This window comes from Ovis canadensis, chromosome 5 (genome assembly GCF_042477335.2).
Source record: "Ovis canadensis isolate MfBH-ARS-UI-01 breed Bighorn chromosome 5, ARS-UI_OviCan_v2, whole genome shotgun sequence".
NCBI lineage: Eukaryota > Metazoa > Chordata > Mammalia > Artiodactyla > Bovidae > Ovis > Ovis canadensis.
The window spans coordinates 78,086,067-78,105,512 of NC_091249.1; the positions used below are offsets into that span (position 1 = coordinate 78,086,067).

Below are 19,446 nucleotides of genomic sequence, written 5' to 3' on the forward strand. Positions count from 1 at the left end.
TTTGATACCAGAAAATTTAAAGAAGTAGCACCAAAAAGGGAGAAGGCAATGGCACCCACTCCAGCACTCTTGCCTGGAATATCCCATGGATGGAGAAGCCTGGTAGGCTGCAGTCCATGGGGTCGCTAAGAGTCGGACACGACTGAGCAGCTTCACTTTGACTTTTCACTTTCATGCATTGGAGAAGGAAATGGCACCCCACTCCAGTGATCTTGCCTGGAAAATCCCATGGACGGAGAAGCCTGGTAGGCTGCAGCCCATGGGGTCGCTAAGAGTCGGACACGACTGAGCAGCTTCACTTTGACTTTTCACTTTCATGCATTGGAGAAGGAAATGGCACCCCACTCCAGTGTTCTTGCCTGGAAAATCCCATGAACAGAGAAGCCTGGTAGGCTGCAGTCCGTGGGGTCGCTAAGAGTCGGACACAACTGAACGACTTCACTTTGACTTTTCACTTTCATGCATTGGAGAAGGAAATGGCAACCCACTCCAGTGGTCTTGCCCGGAGAATCCCAGGGACAGGGGAGCCTGGTGGGCTGCCGTCTATGGGGTCACACAGAGTCGGACACGACTGATGCAACTTAGCAGCAGCAGCACCAAAAAGAGTAGGGATCATCAAGAAACTACATCATGTACTCACTCCAAATGGGATAATGAAGCATGTATCATCTAAAACCATCACCATAATCCAACAGGTTCCAATATGCCCCCTCAACCTACCTACTTCACCTATCAATGAAGGTTTATGTTCGTATTTCCTCAACTCTACTACATTAAGGAACTTTCATTCTTTTTCATTATATTCTAAGTGAAGGGTAGGCAACTGTTATGCAGAATCAACTAGCCCTTTCATCACTTCATTGGTGGTCTCCATAATCCACTGAAACACATGTGGGTGGGCGAGTGAAGCTGATGAGAAGGATGAGAGAAGAAGAGGCAGTAAGTCACATTGGCTTTTGGTAAGGTCTAATCTCAAATAGGTGAAATTGGGGGCTGCAATCTGGACAGATGCATAAACAGTCACTGTTCTATCCCCCATTCTATACCCCTTTCTTAAAGAAAAACCTTAGATATGTTTCCAGATCAAAGAGTAAAAGCTGAAAATTGCCCTTATATGAGAGTCCGAACAGGCATGACCAGTTTCTAAACCTTGCTCAAAAGAATACCATGTTCAGTTCAGACAGAGAAACTGAGCTTGAGGCACAAATTAGGGCTGGGAACACCAGCTTTATTTACCATAACACAATTGCTTTTCTGAAATTATAGAATTGCTCACTTTGGGAACAGTGAAATGTGTTTACCAAAAAAAATACTCAAAAACTTTTCTCATCATGTTAGAACACATTATAAGCAGCGGTAACAGTTTAGTGATGTCGGTGAACCTTTTGATTCCAAATCTGCCTTGCTTAACAAACTGCCCCCTACCCCAAATAAGGTGACACATAGAAATAGTCTTGATATCAACCTATGTTATAGCTTCACTTTGCTATTTCTTTGGTCTGGGAAAATACTGGGGCTTACATTTGGAAAACTAAATAAAAGGATAAACTGACAGAATTATTACATTTTATTTAAAGGTTTAGAAGATATGGGGCAGAGCTCATAAAAGTTACCTGAATCATTAAAAACCACCAAATTGGAGAACTTTTTTTTTTAAAGAGTGGATAAGAAAATAGCTGTTAGGACTTATAAATCTTTTAAATTGCTGAAGAAAGCAAAAGGCGGCTTAGAATCTGAAGGATAAAAGTTATATTTATAAACATGCTAAAGAATACATTAAAAGAAAGAAAAAAGAATGAAGAAAAATATACTGCATCTTAATCCTATTATACATGAACATGATTTTCATGGGAGTCTACAATCCACTTCAACAATATTCAAGTAACAAAACCTCCATCACTGAAAGAGCTTCAACCCTCCTTTGGAGCTGCTATTACAGAATTCATCCTGCATATAGGGTATGCATGAAAAACATCCTAGAAAACTCAAAATATCTACAAACATGAAACTGTTTCTCCAAATTGCATTTCTTTGTCTTGAATCCAGTAGAGTGGGAGTCAACAACCATAAGCTTACCATCGTGGGATAGGAGAGCAACTTGAAGTCAAAGGACACTTTGCTATAGTTAATTAACATGGCTACAGGTAGGTATAGTCTATAAGCTTCTCCTCAATGCCACATATCTACTGAGAATTAAAGAGTAGACGAAATTTTCTAACCAATTCCAAAAATCCATGTAATAAAGGGCAATCACTACAGAGTTTATACATACTCAGTTTTCTTAAAAGCCATAGATTTTATTATAGAAAGGAGAAAGAAAATGCATTAACAGATTAAGCACATGAATTCCAAAATGCTGAATTCCTTTTCCTCTTTTTTTTAAAATTTCTTTTCCTCTTTCTTAACAACCAATTATATCCTATAAAATTACATCCATGACAAAAATATTAGTGTTTTACACATTGTCAAAGAAAGATCAGTATCTTTGCCCAAGTATTCCATTAACTTTGACCTAGAGCTATTATTTTTGAACAGTCTATAAAAGTTTCTTTTCAAATAATTTATTAATTATAATAACTGGAAAGAGCAGTGTGAGGACCTGAATACTTCAGTCAAGCAGTGAAGACAACAAACTTCCTTCAAATCTGCTCTCCTGCCGGCATTTTTATATACTAAAATAACCTTTCTACCTCACTTCTGCAGGGCTACCCAGAAGTGAGTGGCATTTCTCCGCCATCATAAGTCTCAGGTAGAATCTCCTCTGTTCCTCAATGTTTGGACAAAGGCCTCTGGACATGAAGCTCATGCCTCTGGTAATTCAGTCTTGTTCTCAATAAAAGAGATCTCCAATACAGGTAAAAGTAGCTGAAAGGCATCCTGAATGTAGGAAGCACTGTTTGATGCCTACAGGGATAAGAAATGAAAAATAAGAAAATGAAAACACTGCAGTCTCTTAAAAGAGAAAATATAAGACAACAAAAACCAAACTAATTTTTATAATCTAACTGAATCTGTAGCCTGGCAAATAAGAATACGACTTAATCATTTCACTGAAGTAAGAATAACCCAGCTCTTAAGATGATATGAATATGATAGCACAAAAAAAGAATGTCACCATTTTTGTCCAACTGGTCCATCAAAAATAATAGCCATTCTTTGGCATCTTGCTCAAATTCAGCATTCAAAGTTTATGATTCCTTGAATGAGTGGGGAGATCCTGTCACAAGCATTTCAGTCAATTACTCAGAGGATTTCAGAAGGCTATGAATTCTAAATCAACAGAATTTGTAGTCCGTTATGACTGCTCCTCTTAAATGGACTCAGCACAGTTATGAACATGAGACAGGTGCTCACAGGTATAAACAAAGAATACTACTTTTAAAGATGATAAAGTATAGATATGCTTCTGTCTAGTACAAGAGATTTATTTATGAAAAGCTAGGATTCATTACGCCCAGAGTTGACCAGACTTCAGTAATCTCTGACAAGTTTTGACTTTCCAGAAGAACAGAGTTCATTACATTAAAAAAAAAAAAAACTGTATAATTTCAAGGACAAGAGTGTTCAAATCTATTAGCAACAACAACCAACTCAAAAATAGCAGAAGGGTACCCATATCAAGTGAGTTTACCTTTTTTTGATTTATAAGTAGCATAAGTTTAAATGGTTATTTAAACTTCAGTGTGACATTTGATGCCAAATTTTCAAGCCAAAAGAGACCTCACAGCACATCTAGTTAAATCTCTTATTCTGTATATAAACATAACAAGATTGCCAATAAGGTAAATGCCTGGTCCAGGATCATACTGCAAATCAGGGGAGATCCAGAACACGACTGGGCTCCTGGTTTGCAAGCTCCTTTCATCTATACCACTCTGTCATCTATTAAATCATAAACATATTTAATTGCTTAAGTGATCAGCATGATTTCCTTTACTACGAAAGGAAAACGATTCAGTTAAGGAATGAAAGGCATTCCCTGATTGGTAATAATAATTGGTAATAAAAGAATCTAAAACTAAAGAAGTAACAGTCTGGTGGCAAAAATATTTAATTCATATTTAAAACCTAAAGGATTATTATATATATTTTTCCCCTTAGACTTAGATAATATGTTTTAAATAGGTAACCAAACATATAAATTTTTGCACAATTAATTTACAAGACAGAGTTCTTAAAACACGGAATCCAGAAAGCATCCCACATGGAGGGACTATAATCCATCCATGGATTTAAACCACCCACCTCCTTAAACCTAACGAACTGAAGAGGGTTATGTAAACAAACGTACCCTTTTGACAAAATAAAGAAAATTTCTAGGCAAGAAAAAAGACAAAATGTTTTATTTTTGTTTTGTAACTATCCTTTGCATAAACCTTAGCCCTTCAAGTAGCAGTACTAGCCTATTTGTAATTTTCAGCCCTTCACGTTTACCAGTTGGTCTCCAGAAGATGTTTCGTTACTGAGAATTGTCCACTAATTACCAAGGGGTAGTAATAAGTAATGACAGCCTACTGCTTCTTCCTCTGCACTTTACCTGGCATCTTCATCTTTATGCTTTGTAATTAAAGGACAGGAAATATGCATCAAATATACATCATTTTGGTCATATCTGCATCAACACAGCTAAAGTAGTTTAAAAAAGCCAAAAAATAAAAACTTAGAAGTGAAGTGAAAGTCACTCAGTCATGTCCAACTTTTTGCAACCCCATGGACTATACAGTCCATGGAATTCTCCAGGCCAGAATACTGGAGTGGGTAGCCTTTCCCTTCTCCATGGGATCTTCTCAACTCAGGGACTGAACCCAGGTCTCCCACATTGCAGGTGGATTCTTTACCAGCCGAGCCACAAGGGAAGCACCCCCTCCCCACCAAAAAAAAAAACCACTTTAGAGTTATTAATACACAATGCCCTAGAAGTTAGAGACTTAAAAAATAATAATAATAATTAGTACTACTAACCTCTAGAAATACTGCAGTGATTAATGGATTAAGGACATCAGCCTTTTCCTTAACCTAAAACAAAGGATAATATGTTAAGGGAGCACAGCATATTTAAAAAAGAAAAAATAGGTAAAGTATGACCCCACTTTGAAACACACCCATACACACCCATACATAAATATAAGCATAGAAAAAGTCTGAATCAGATCAGGAAGGACTTTAAATTTCCTTCTATCCTTCTGTGATATCCAAGTTGAGCGTGTACTCCTTTGTAGTTTTTACTGACTTTAAAAAGTATCTTCATTTCAGAAAGGGATAGAAATGGTCTATTTGACCATGAAAATTAGAAAAAATTTTTAAACAAAATATGCAGATATAAAACATGCGCTCAAAAGACTCAATTGAATTTTTAAGATACACCATTTAGAAAACATGAAAACAAATAACGCAAATTTAATACTTGCATGTATTAGCTAGCACCTCAGAACCAACTTGCTGGGATATCTTTATGAAATACATGGAAAAATTTAGCCTCAGAAGATTAACTTTAGGAAATCCAGAAATTCTTTTAAAGAAAATACTAAGAGGAAAAAAGAAGCTATATCACAGAATTGTCCCCTACAGGAAAAATCTAAACTCAAAGTGAGAAAAATCACTTTGGGCCATGCTCTTAACTAAAATAAACGTAAGGGCCCAGAATAACTTTGCTGCCATACTGATACTTACCACAGCCGATTTTTTTTTAATTGAGGTATAAGTGACATATAACAGTCTATAAACTGCAGGTATTTTTACAGATGTACAACATAATGATTGTTATCTGCTTACACAGCAAAATGAAGACAGTAAGACCAGTCAACATCAATCACTATACATAATTTTTTTCTTGTGATGAGAACTTTTAAAATCTACTCTCTTAACAACTTTCAAATATGTAATATGGTACTATTAACTACAGACATCATGCTGTACATTACATCCTCAATGCTGTATATTATTTATTTTATAACTGAAAGTCTGTGCCTTTTGACTCACTTTACCCATGTGGCCCAGCCCCACCACTTGCCTCTGGCAACCACCTATCTGTTCTCTGTATGGATGAGCTTGGTTTACTATAAAGTGATTTCTGTTTGTCCATTTAAAACATCCTTGATTTTATCCCAATTCATGATTCTTCTTCTAAGTCACTTCAGTCATTGGGACCCCATAGACGGCAGCCCACTAGGCTCCTCTGTCCCTGGGATTCTCCAGGCAAGAATACGGGAGTGGGTCTCCATTTCCTTCTCCAATGCATGAAAGTGAAAAGTGAAAGTGAAGTTGCTCAGTCATGCCCAACTCTTAGTGACCCCATGGACTGCAGCCTACCAGGCTCCTCCGTCCATGGGATTTTCCAGGCAAGAGTACTGCAGTAAGTTGCCATTGCCTTCTCCGAATTCATGATTACTGATGTGTGAATCATCTTCCTTAGTTCACACACCTTAAGTAAATTTTTACAATTCCTTAAACCAGAACAAAACAAACAAACAAAAATCTTTGGCTTAAACTACAACTCTTCTACTGGTTGGCAACTGCAAAATATTAGAGTTATCATAGTCAAAGTAAGGTGCTACCCTTAAGACTAGAGTCAAACTTCCGAATTCTTATCTTATCAAAGTCTACATTCTCATCACAGGTCTCAGGAGAGCAGCACAAAATATACTGAAGACTGTATATAAAAGAACAAAAATGAGTTGCAAAATTGTTCGATGTAGATAAACTGATCCTAAAATTCAGATGTAATTGCACAGGGCCCAAGACAGACAAAAAAAGTCTTGAAAAAAAATAACAAAGTTGGAAAACTTACACTGCTTGGTGTCAAAACCTACTACAAAGCTATAGTAATCTATGGCATTGGCATAAAGATACACACAGATCAACGAAATAGAAATGAGTCCAGAAAGAAATCTACATGTCTACAGTCAGTTGATATTAGACAGAAAGGGGCTAAGAAAATTCAAAAGAGGAGAATTTTTCAACAAACGGTGCTGGGAATACTGGATATATACACGCAAAAAAAAATAAAGTTGGGCCCCTACCTCACATCCTACAAAAAAAAATGGATAACAGACATAAACATAAGAGCTGCAACATAGAAGTCTTAGGAAAAAAACATGAATAAATCCTCACGATCTTGGGTAAGGCAATGATTCTTTAGATACGATACCAAAAGAACAAGTGATATAAGAGAATATTGACAATTTGGATTCTATCACTATTCACTATCAAGAAAGTGAAAGGATAGCCCATGGACTGGCAGAAAACATGTGCATATCATATACTTGTAAGGATCCTGTATCTAGAAAAACTAAAGAACTTCTATAACTCAATGTTGTTGTTCAGTTGCTCAGTTATGTCTGACTCTTTACAACCCCATGAACTGTAGCCCACCAGGCTCCTCTGTCTGTGGGATTCTCCATGCAAGAATACTGCAGTGGGTTGCCATTCCTTTCTCCAGGGGATCTTCCCAACCCAGGAATCAAACCCAGGTCTCCTACATTGCAGGCAGATTCTTCACTCTCTGATCTACAGGGAGGCCCCCTACAACTCAATAATAAATTGAAAATAATAAAAGACAAATAATTAAAATCAGAATAAATAAGAAATAATAAACATCCCAATTTAGAAACTAACAATAAAAAGATAAGAGGCAAAGGACTCGAACTGACATTTCTTTAACAAAGACATACAAATTGCTAACAAGCACATGAAAAGATGCTCAACATAATTAGCCAACAGGGGTATGCAAAAAAAAAAAAAAAACCATAAAAATGAGATAATACTTCATACCTACTAGCTCAGGTAAAATTTTTAAAAACAAAACAGACAATAGCAGGTGTCAATAAGAATGTGGAGAAACTGGAACCCTCATACATTGCTGGCAAGGGTGTAAAATGGTACAACTACTTTGGAAAACAGTCTGACAGTTCCTTAATGGTCTGTATTACCCATATGACCCAGAAAGTCTACACCTAACTATCCACCCAAGAGAAATAAAAACATATATGCATGTTTATGGTAACAACATTCATTATAATCAAAAAGCATAGACAACCCGAATGTCTATCAACTGATGAACAGATAAATAAGGTATATCCATAAAACAGAGAACTATTTAGTAATAAAAAGGAAATACTGATACAATGTGGACAAACCTCAAAAACATTACGCTAAGTGAAAGAAGGGCTTCCCAGGTGATTCAGTGGTAAAGAATCTGCCTGTCAGGCAGTAGATGCAGGTTTGATCAGGAAGATCCCCTGGAAAAGGAAATGGCAACCCACGCCAGTATTCTTGCCTGAGAAATTCCATGGACAGAGGAGCCTGGTGGGCTATAGTCCATGAGGTCGCAAAGACAGATACGACTTGGCAACTAAACCACCACAAACAAGTGAAAGAAACCAGACACAAAATACCACAATACTGAATGATCCCATTTATAGTAAATGTCCAGAATAGGCCAATTTATAGACAGAAAATATATTAGTGCTGCTTAAGGTTAGAAGTATACAGAGGGGAAGGGAATAGTAAGTGACTGCTAATGGTGTGAGGTTTTCTGAGAGGTGATGAAAAAGATTTAAAATTAGATTATCGTGATGGCTACACAGCTCTGTAAATATATTAAAAATCACTAAAATGTACACTTAAATAGGCAAATTTTTAAGATATGTAAACTATATCTTAATAAAGCTATTCTAAAAATAAAACAAAACAGACATTAGCCCAATGAAAGTCATGAATTCTTACCCCAGCAGTTGTTAGGCAGGTGGTGAACTCTTTAGACAGACAGGACAATTCTTTACACAACAAAACTGTCAGCCTAGAAAAGAAGGGAAAAGAGGAGGGTTCTTTTCTGTTTTATTATTTTCTGTTTTTTTTTTTTAATAAAGCTACTATCAGGAACACACACACACACACACACACACACACACACACACACACCCCCGATACTAAATGTGAAAGAAGGCAGCTTTTAAAGCAAGTAAAATATTTTTCTACAAAATTCTCTGGAAAAAACTATGCTTTCAAATTAAATCAAAGGAAATAACTAAGATACATTTTAAGGATACTAGCTAGTACCTGAAAGATCCTACTTTTCATTTAGAAAAATAGTTAAATATTTATTCAACACATACTGAAAGGCTTCTATGTGCCAGGTACTTCTGAGCACTGGGGATATATTAGTATACTAACTTACTTGCTGATTAAGAGGGAGACTATAAATATAGAAAGAGATGGGTATTTGTATATGTTTATAATTATGTATGTATACATTTAAACACACATAAACATATAGATATATTTATATATACATAATATGCACTAAATGGTGATATGAGCTAAGAAAATAAAGAATTCAAAAATATATCAGGAAAATGCAAATCAAAACCATAAAAGACAGTAACATTACACTGAGTGAAATAAGTCAGATACAGAAAGACAAATATGGTATCACTTATATGGGGAATCTTAAAAAAAGGTGGTACAAATGAACTTATTTACAAAACAGAAGTAGAGTCATGGATGTAGGAAACAAACTTATGGATACCAGGGTGGGGAGGGATAAACTGGAAGATTGGGACTGATGTATACACACTACTATATATAAAATACATAACTAGTAATAACCTGCTATATATAGCACAAGGAACTCAGTACTCTAACGGCCTACGTGGGAAAAGAATCTTAAAAAAAAAAGTGGACATATGTACAACTGATTTAGTTTGCTGTATACCTGAAACTAGTACAACACTGAACATCAACTATACTCCAATGAAATTTTTTAATTTTTAAAAATTTAAAATTTTTTTAGAAAACTACAATGAGATATCACCTCATACCTGTCAGAATGGCTAGCATCAAAAAGAACACAAATAACAAATGTTAGCAACAATGTGAAAAAAGGGGTACCCTTGTAACTGATGGTGGCAATGTAAATTGGTACAGCCACTGTGGGAATAGTATAGTTTTCTCAAAAAACTAAAAATAGGACTACCACATGACCCAACAATTCCACTCCTGGGTATATAAAAAAAAAAACAACAACAACCACCACTAACTCAAAAAGATACATGCAGTACAATGTTCATAACAGTATTATTCATAATTGTCAAGATATGAAAGTAACCTAAGTGTCTATCAATAGATGAATGGGTAAAGATGCAGTATATATACACAATGGAATACTACTTGGCCATAAAAAAAATGAAATTCTGCCATTTGCAGCAACATGGATGGAATAGGAGGGCATAAGTCAGATAGAGAATGACAAATACTGTATGATATCACATATATGGAATAAAAAAATAACAACAAAGTAACGGATAATAAAGCCAATATTCTGTAATAACTGTGGATCTTTATTCTTTTTAAAGATAATCTTTAAAAACTGTATAAAACTTTTTTTAATTAAAAAAAAATTATAAAACAAAACAAAATGGGCTTCTTTGGTAGTCAAGTGGTTAAGAATCCACCTGCCAACGTATGGGTCACAAGTTCAATCCCTGGTCCAGGAAGATCCCACATGCCACAGAATCACTAAGCCTGTGAACCACAACTACTGAAGCCCAGGCGCCTAGAGCCTGTGATCTGCAACGAGAAGCCACTGAAATGAGAAGACTGAACACCACACTGAAGGGTAGCCCCCACTTGCCACAACTAGAGAAAGCCTGTGTGCAGCAATGAAGACCCAATGCAGCCAAAAATAAAATAAATAAATAATCCTAATAAATAAATAAAATATAAATCCAAACCTTGAGGAGGTAAATTGATCTATGTGATACTAAAAGAGTTAGAGGGGAAAAAGAATGAGAAATGGTTGAAGATAGCATTTTAGATTGGAGGTGAAAAAAGGAACCTTAGAAGTAAAAACTGAATTCAGTGAGGGGAAGAGCCATGACTTGAAAAGCATTCCAAGCAGTGGAAATAGCTACTTTCCCAAAGAACAGGATGCTGTATGTTTGTGAATCCCTCATCCTAAGGATGGGGCTTTCTTGGTGGCTCAGATGGTAAAGTGTCTGCCAGTAATGAAAGAGACCTGGGTTCGACCCCCAGGTCGGGAAGATCCCCTGGAGAAGGAAATGGCAAACCACTCCAGAACTCTTGCCTGGACAATTACATGGATGGACGAGCCTGGTAGGCTATAGTCCATGGGATCGCAAAGAATCACACATGACTGAGCAACTTTACTTCTCATCCTAAGAATGTGTAAAACAAGACTAGGCTCCCTCCTTATGGGATGTTGTAGAGGGGCAGCAAAACTGCAGTGAAGAAGAGGCCCAGAGACCATCAAGGGTCTCTTCTAATCCTAACACACTAGACACTCTCATTCACGTTTTTTCCCCAATGAAAATCTCATTATTTAATTAGGAGATTTAGTTAGATAACAGTAGGGCTTTGTTTTTTCCCTCTTGTGACTATAGAAAATAGTAGGGTTTTTTTTTCCTCCTGTGACTATCTATAGTCTATTATTTTTAAAACTTTTGTTCAAAATCAGCAATATAATAAAAAACAAACCAAAAAAAAAGGGTTTAAAACTTAGACCTGGGTTTAAATCCCAGTCTGTAAAACTTGGCAATTTACTTAAGTCTGTGTTTCCTCATTTTTAAAGCTGGACTGATCACTTATCTTGAAGCTTGTTTTAAAGATTACAAACGATACATTTACATGTATCCCTTAGCATGGAGAAGGCAATGGCACCCCACTCCAGTACTCTTGCCTGGAAAATCCCATGGACGGAGGAGGCTGGAAGGCTGCCATCCATGGGGTCACTAAGAGTCGGACACAACTGAGCGACTTCACTTCACTTAGCATGTACCTGGCATATAGTTAGCACTCAAAAACTAGCAACTGCTATGCAATGTAGACTCAGCACAACCAAAAATAAATAAATAATTTTTTAAAAAAAGAATTGAGGTTCTCAGAACTATTTTCTGTTTTCATTTATGTACAATTCTATTCCAACTAAGGCCAATAATCTGAAAAAAAAATTTTTCAAGAGTATGAGTTTGTTAATTAAAAAGGGTAAATTTCGAATGCAGATTTAAGGCTCAATGAAAATAAACAAAATCCAAAATAAACCTCAAAGATGTGAATGGTGCAACATGAATAACATCTTATTGAGAGGAAAGTTTCTAAAACTTTGGAAAGAAAACTGCGAAAACTCTTAAAGCAATATGCATCATTTTAGAGGGATACTTATTACACTTACTGGCAAAGGGCTCTGCTCCTTTCTATGGTCGTTACTTCCTGTTTCCGGCCATGTAGAACCAGAGCCGCTGTTTTGTGAAAAAGTTCAATTGAGCAGGCAGTCAGTTCTGCTAGGCTCCGGATTGCAAATGCATGGATATCCTGGATGGAAAAACAAAACAAAGCATAACAAATTCGAGCACTCGGCTTTTTTTATACAAGAGGAAATGACACCACCTTGCTTCTCCCATACTGAAGTATTCAGTACCTTGAAAGCAACAAAGACTAGTACCTGCCCATCAATAAACCTCTTCTTCTAGAGTTGTTACATAATTTTATAAGCGGGCTCACAGATGTAAAAGAGAGGCTTCCCTGAAGTGTGACCATGTGACCAAGTTTTAGCCAAACGATTAGAAAAAAAGTGTCAGATGTTAGCTCCTGGGAACCTTCTCATGACGCCACACACATGCACCCTTTGTCTCTTTTTCTCCACTCTTTGCATCCTGTAGTTTGGAACTAAGATGCTGGGATCTTGGATCACAAAGTAGAAATTATGGATAGCAGTACAACAAAAACAGAAACTGCTTAGGGCCTTCTCTTATGATACTCACATCTCAAATTTAAAAAAAAAAAAAGCCTTAGTTGTTTTCATTTTACCTCTATTGAATTGTTATTGATCTGCTCAGTGTTTTCTGCTTCCAACTGTTTTTCTCCTTCTTCCTTCTCTTTCAACGGTTTGGCCAGAGATGTCCTGATCCACTCATAGGCTGTATTTCTAGCCTAAATAAGAAAAAGATTACAGTCAGCCCTCTATATCCACAGGCTCCACATCTTCAGAGTTAATCAACCATGGACTGAAAATATTCAGAAAAAGAAAAATCCAGAAAGTTCCAAAAAGCAAAACCCGAGTTTGCCAAATGCTGGCAACTTCAACAGCATTTATATTGCATTTACAACTATATACACACCATTTACACTGTATTAAGTATTATAAGTCATCAAGAGATGATTTAACATATACTAGAAGATGTACATGGGCTATATGCAAATATTACACCATTTTGTATCGGGAAATTGAGCATCCCTGAATTTTGGTATCAACAGGGGTCCCTGGAAGCAGGATACTTCTAAGGTTGTCGAAGGATGGCTGTATAGTCCATCAGCAATTTAATTCAGCTCACCAAGATTACTATGCCTCCACCAGGAACATTTTAGCACAATGGAAGTCAGCATTCTTGTTCTCACCCGAACATACCATCGAACTTCTCAGCGCTGAACTCTTAACATTTATGACCACTCATTCCCTCTTGAATTCTCTAATCCTTGGCTTTTTTTAAACTGAGGTGTAACTTATATAAAGTGCACAAATTTTCAGAGTATGACAGGTTACATGTGTACACATTTATGTTTATGTGACCCAGATCAAGATATAGAATATTCCCATCCTTCTAGAAAGTCCCCCATACCCCTCCCTAGTCAGTACTGCTCAAACCAAATAGCAGTCATGGCTCTCTACTTCTCTCACTCTACTCCCTTCTCTCTCCATAGTCCTAACTCAGTAATTTTAACTATTCCATATCTGCTGCTGACTCCTGAATCCTTATCTCCAGCACTAACTTCTCCTGAAAACAACATATTCCAACTCCTTGCTTGACATACATATCAGGATATCCTATGGTATCTGTATCATGTATAACATGGACAAAATTTAATTAAATTTGTTATCTTTCTCTCCCTACCCCTAATTTTTTCATCTTCTTTTATTCCCTTGAGCTTTAGAAGAACCACCAGTCATCCAAGCCAAAATACCTGAGCCATCCTAGATTCTTCCTTTCCATGCACCAACATGGTCTGATTTTAGCCTACGTATTTCTCCAATCTGCCCCTCCTCTTCCTCTCTGTTACCACCACAGGAGTTTAAATATACTTTATGGCAATAGCACTCTGGTCTCCCTGCTTCCAATTTGGCTCATCTTAAAATCCATTTTCCATAATGGTACCAGTGACCTATCTAAGCCCATAGCGGATTTCTCCGCTTCTCTTCAATGGCTCCCCATCAACTAGATCATGCTCTTTGACATGATCTAAAAAGTGCCCATGATCTACTCTACTTACCTCCCCAGCTTCTCTTACCACTTTTCACTTTATGAACTGATAATAATAACCAATAATGTGCCTGTTCTTTCATGTTATTCCCTTAGTCCAGAGTGTCTTTCCCATTTTTTCCCCTTAAATCAAGGCAACTCAATTTTCTTTCAATTCTCCATCTAAACACTGTCTGCTCCAAGTAACTTTCAAAGACATTCCAGGAGACTGGGGACCTCAACAACCCTTTTATGTATGCCTGCTGCTGCTGCTAAGTCACTTCAGTCATGTCCGACTCTGTACAACCCCATAGACGGCAGCCCACCAGGCTCCTGTGTCTCTGGGATTCTCCAGGCAAGAATACTGGAGTGGGTTGCCATTTCCTTCTCCAATGCATGGAAGTGAAAAGCGAAAGTGAAGTCGCTCAGTCATGCCTGACTCTTAGCGACCCCATGGACTGCAGCCTACCAGGCTCCTCCGTCCATGGGATTTTCCAGGCAAGAGTACTGGAGTGGGGTGCCATTGCCTTCTCCTTATGTATGCCTACAGTCCCCTAAATACCCTTTCAACTTGTTGTTTGGTTGCTAGGTTGTGTCCAACTCTTTTGCAACCCATGGACTGTAGCCCACCAGGCTCCTAAGTCCATGGGATTTCCCAGGCAAGAATACTGGAATGGGCTGCCATTTCCTTCCCCAAGGGTTCTTCCCAACCCAGTGACTAAACCCAGGTCTCCTTGCATTGGCAAGAAGATTCTTTACCACTGAGCCACCAGGGAAGCCCCAGCTTTCTAGTTTCTTGAGTTAATAAGTATGTCTTTCTCTTAATCTAGTCTGACTAAAGTTTCTGTCATTTGCAACTGAGAGAGTCCAAGTTTCTAAGGAAATGTTTACTGTCATTAAATGAGTTAACCCACTTGAGTGACTTTATATAGACAAAATATGTTCAGAGTTGTAACTAAGCAGTAGGAATCCAAAGAAGACCTTGACAGTCATTCCAACTGAAAACTGAGAGAATCGCAGGCTTTATTACAGACATAGTATTAGGGCTGAGCCTTTAAGGATCAACAAGTGGTGCTATAACCAAGGGTACACATGAATGAGCTAGAGTAGAATCTATGTACTCGACATTCACTTCAAGGTTCTTTCCTCTGTAGAACAGGGACTCCCAAAAGTCCCTCAGGTATAATCTGGCTCTGATCTATAACCTTCCCACTACTTATGCATTCAAAATTAAAAAAATAAATAAACAAATTGACTATATAAAGGTTTGGAAGCAAGAAAACACAAGGTGTACTGAGAAAACTGTCAGATAACTGGCAAGGCCAGATAATAGAGTACATTCATTCATTTGTTACAAATATGTAGCACATACTGTTCTAGATGCTGGGAATATAGTGACTAATACAAACTATAACCCTGATCTTTAATCTACTACAAAAGGACAATTAACAAGCAAACATGTAAATGCATGAAGAAAATGAAATGGAGTGCTAAAGAGTGTAGAGTGGGTAAGTAGAAAGCAGATTCCATTGGGGTGGGCAGGAAATCTCTGAGGAGCAATATTTGAGCTGAATTATGAAATGTAAGAGGTGTTAGCCATATAAAATATTTAGACAATGAGAGACATAAGCAGAGGGAAACCAGATTGGTATATTCAAGGAACAGAACCAAGGCCAGTCTGGGAGAAGTGTGATAAAAGATGAGGTTGGGGCGGTGAAATTTATATAGAAGAGAATAGTGAGAGATGAGGCTGTTAAGAATTCTAACAGTTGACGAATAGCCTAAATATACGTGAAAGTCTTTACAATTTCTTTGAGGAGATAAAATGAGAGAAAAAACAGACACTGATTTATGTGAGATGGAAAAAAGAAAAACAGAAATAAGGCCATATAAAACAGAAAGAAAACTGATACTATAAATTTAACATACTTAAGAATCATTTTAGTAGGCATAATATATACTTAAAATAACCTCTCAAGTAATAAATACATTAAGTCACGTTATTACAGTCTATTGTACCAACTCAATGTAATTTATCATCCTTTTCAAAAAAAATACCAACAGTAGCCACCCTCCACACCCAGATCAGTCTGGAACTAGTCTGAGATCTAGACTCATCAGTGCTTGTTGCTGTTGTCAGTTGCTCAGTTGTGTCCAACTCTTTGCAACCCGATGGACTGTAGCCCATAACCTGTCACTCTCCTGTCCATGGAATTCTCCAGGCAAGGGTACTGGAGTTTGCAGCCATTCCCTTCTCCAGGGGATCTTCCTGACCCACGGATCAAACCCAGGTCTCCTGCATTGCAGGCAGATTCCTTACCATCTGAGCCTCTAGGCTCATGCTTAGTCATGTCCAACTCTTTTCGACCCCATGGACTGTAGCCTGCCAGGCTCCTCTGTGGGATTTTTCAGGCAAGAAAACTGGAGTGGGTTGCTATTTCCTTCTCCACTGGATCTTCCCAACCCAGTGATATAACCAGCATTTCCTGCACTGCAGGCAGATTATTTACCCACTGAGCCATTAGGGAAGACCTACAAATTAAAAGGTACTTTTGCGCCTAGCTTCTGCAACAACTTATTTATTTATTTATTTTGCTGAAAAAAAGTGAGGCCTAAAGAAGGAATGGGATTTGCCCACATCACATGTGAGGGTCAGAATAAGAATCAGAATTGTGCTCTCAGATTTTTACTTCATTGCTTTTCCTCTGCATCATACAAACTCTCATATAAATTCCTGGAAATAATCAGGCCCTTATCCTTAATCACTGCTTAAGTCTCAAAACCCAAAATATAAACAATATGAAAACTGCTTTCAGAGAATGACTAGGACTAATAACTTATTATTATAATCTCTTTGAGCAGAGAAACTATGTCTCTTTCATTACTTTTTCCCTAGCACCTAGAAAAATAAATGTTTATTGTAAACATATATTTATTGAACATCTAAATGTATAACACACTGAGATAGCTTCTTCAGGACCATAAACAATGTATATTTACTATGGGCCAGGCACTTTTAAGAGCTCTGTGTGTATTAACACATTAAATCTTTACAGGAACTCTACATTATCCCTGCCTCACAGACAGAGAAGCTGAGGCACAGAGAGATTGAGCAACTTGTTTAAAACTGCACAGAAAGTAAGATGGTAGAAGTGGGATTTTAAGAACAATAAAGCGTATCACAGATCCAGCCTTGAAGAAATTTAACTGTTAGAATGGGAGGTAAGATACACACATTTAAAAACAAGTAAGAACAAATGATAATTTTATGACTGCATCTGCACAGTTAAGTGAATAAAGTGCTACATGGAGTATACATATAGTATGTATACTTTTACATAAGAAGGAGATAAAAAAATATATGTGTTATCTAAAAAAGAAACATAGGAAGGATATGCTGGAAAACAAGAAAGTTCAAAATATAAAAGGAAAGAGGAGAATGGAGTAGATAGGAATTGGGAAGGAGCGACACTTCTGTGTATATTTTTTTGAAGTTTTGACTTGAAAACATGTTAATATTCTACATATTCAAAGATGAAATTAAATTAACAAGAGGAGACAGTAAATAAATCACAAATTTTTTTGTAGATTGGTTTTATAGTAGTATGGGCAAGCATACATTTCAAATGTATTACAGGATAGACCAAAGTAGAAAATGTGGTAATGTTATTGGGAGACAAGAGTTCTTACTGTGAAAGAGACAAATGTAAAACGGGGAGAGGCAAGGAAGAACCCATAAAAATGGACTGAAACTGGGGTTATTGGTATGAACTCATGCTCTCAAAAATAAGTAATGAGTATACACATTTACACACATACATATATTTATGCATACACACAGGGTGGTGCACATGTGTGTAGTTAAACACATTTCCTAGCTCTGCAGCTTCCCAGGTGTCACTACTGGTAAAGAACTTGCCTGCCAACTCAAGAGACATAAGAGTCACAGGTTCGATCCCTGGGTTGGGAAGATCCCCTAGAGGAGAGCATGGCAATCCCTTCCAGTATTGCCTGGAAAATCCCATGAATGAGGACTCTGGTGGGCCACAGTCCATAGGGTCACAAAGAGCTGGATGCGACTGAAGCAACTTAACACACACACACAGCTCTGCCAACAAGCCTAGAAGCAAAGACACCCTAAGCAATGAGCACATCTAGCACCCAAGTTTTGGCTTGAAATAGCAAAAAGGAACCATGGCTCCTTGAATTTCAGGTTGATTCTAAGGAGAAATATGGAAGGCACAAGATCTTGTTATGCCCCAAAGTAAGGAGGTACTCAAAGACTAACAGGGACACATCACACAGGAGTCAGCTTGAAGGACAATTTGAATACCAAAGTAATTAAGGACAGTAATGAATTACAAACCAATGAGGAAAAAAAAAAAAAAGCAACCCATGAGACCATACCAATAACAGATAATAAACAGACAGAAAGAAGGGAAAGTTCTTAACTCTTCAGCAGAATGCTGACAGCCAACTGGAAAATGTGAAGCATGTACTGAGACTGAAACAAATCATCATTTGGCAATCATCACAGTAAAGACTGTTGCATCAAAAATCATGAATAGTTACTAAATCTAGAATGCTAAATTAGCAGGGCATTTGTATGGTCTTAAAAATGTCTCCCCACAGAAAGCTCATTAGTAGCACAGGAACAAAATCATAACCATACTGTAAGAAATCAGACAACACCCCACCAATAAGGGACAGATGGACATCATGTGCCTCTAGATATATTGTACCCTGTGCAGGATATAACATTATTTATGAGCTCTTTCAGCTGAGAATGCATAACCTGACTTTAATCATGAGAAAACATCAGATAACCCTCAAGTAAGGAATACTCTACTTCTATAAAGGGAGAAGGGGCTTGTATTTCTCAAAAAAGTCAAAATCATAAAGAACAAAGAATGGCTAAGGACTATTCCATATTAAAAGAGACTAAACAAACAAAAACAAAGCAAATACAGATTAAGAGAGACAGAGTATGTGACAAAGAAATACAATTTATGATCATGTTCTTGCTCCAACATTAGAGGAAAAAAATGAAGGACATTATCAGGTCATGACAAAACTGGAATGCAGGCAACAGGCTAAATAAAGTATGGTATCAATGTTAAATTTATTGCAGTTAATAATTAGTGTGGTTATGGAAGGGAATATCCATGTTCTTAAGAGACACATATTGAAATATTGA

General features: G+C 37.2%; 1 protein-coding gene across 7 annotated transcripts in view; it reads right to left on the bottom strand.

The window, feature by feature from the left end:
• Window positions 1-1,207: 1,207 nt before the first annotated feature.
• FAM114A2 (family with sequence similarity 114 member A2) overlaps window positions 1,208-19,446 on the bottom strand; it is a 37,004-nt gene continuing 18,765 nt past the window's right edge. For all 7 annotated transcript variants that reach the window (XM_069589985.1, XM_069589984.1, XM_069589987.1 and 4 more), the window contains 5 exons: window positions 12,823-12,945; window positions 12,188-12,327; window positions 8,725-8,797; window positions 4,963-5,016; window positions 1,208-2,904 (listed from right to left, as the gene is read on the bottom strand). In XM_069589985.1, coding sequence (XP_069446086.1) covers window positions 2,803-2,904; window positions 4,963-5,016; window positions 8,725-8,797; window positions 12,188-12,327; window positions 12,823-12,945 — 492 coding nt within the window. In that variant the 3' untranslated portion in view covers window positions 1,208-2,802. The remainder of the gene's footprint in view (window positions 2,905-4,962; window positions 5,017-8,724; window positions 8,798-12,187; window positions 12,328-12,822; window positions 12,946-19,446) is intronic.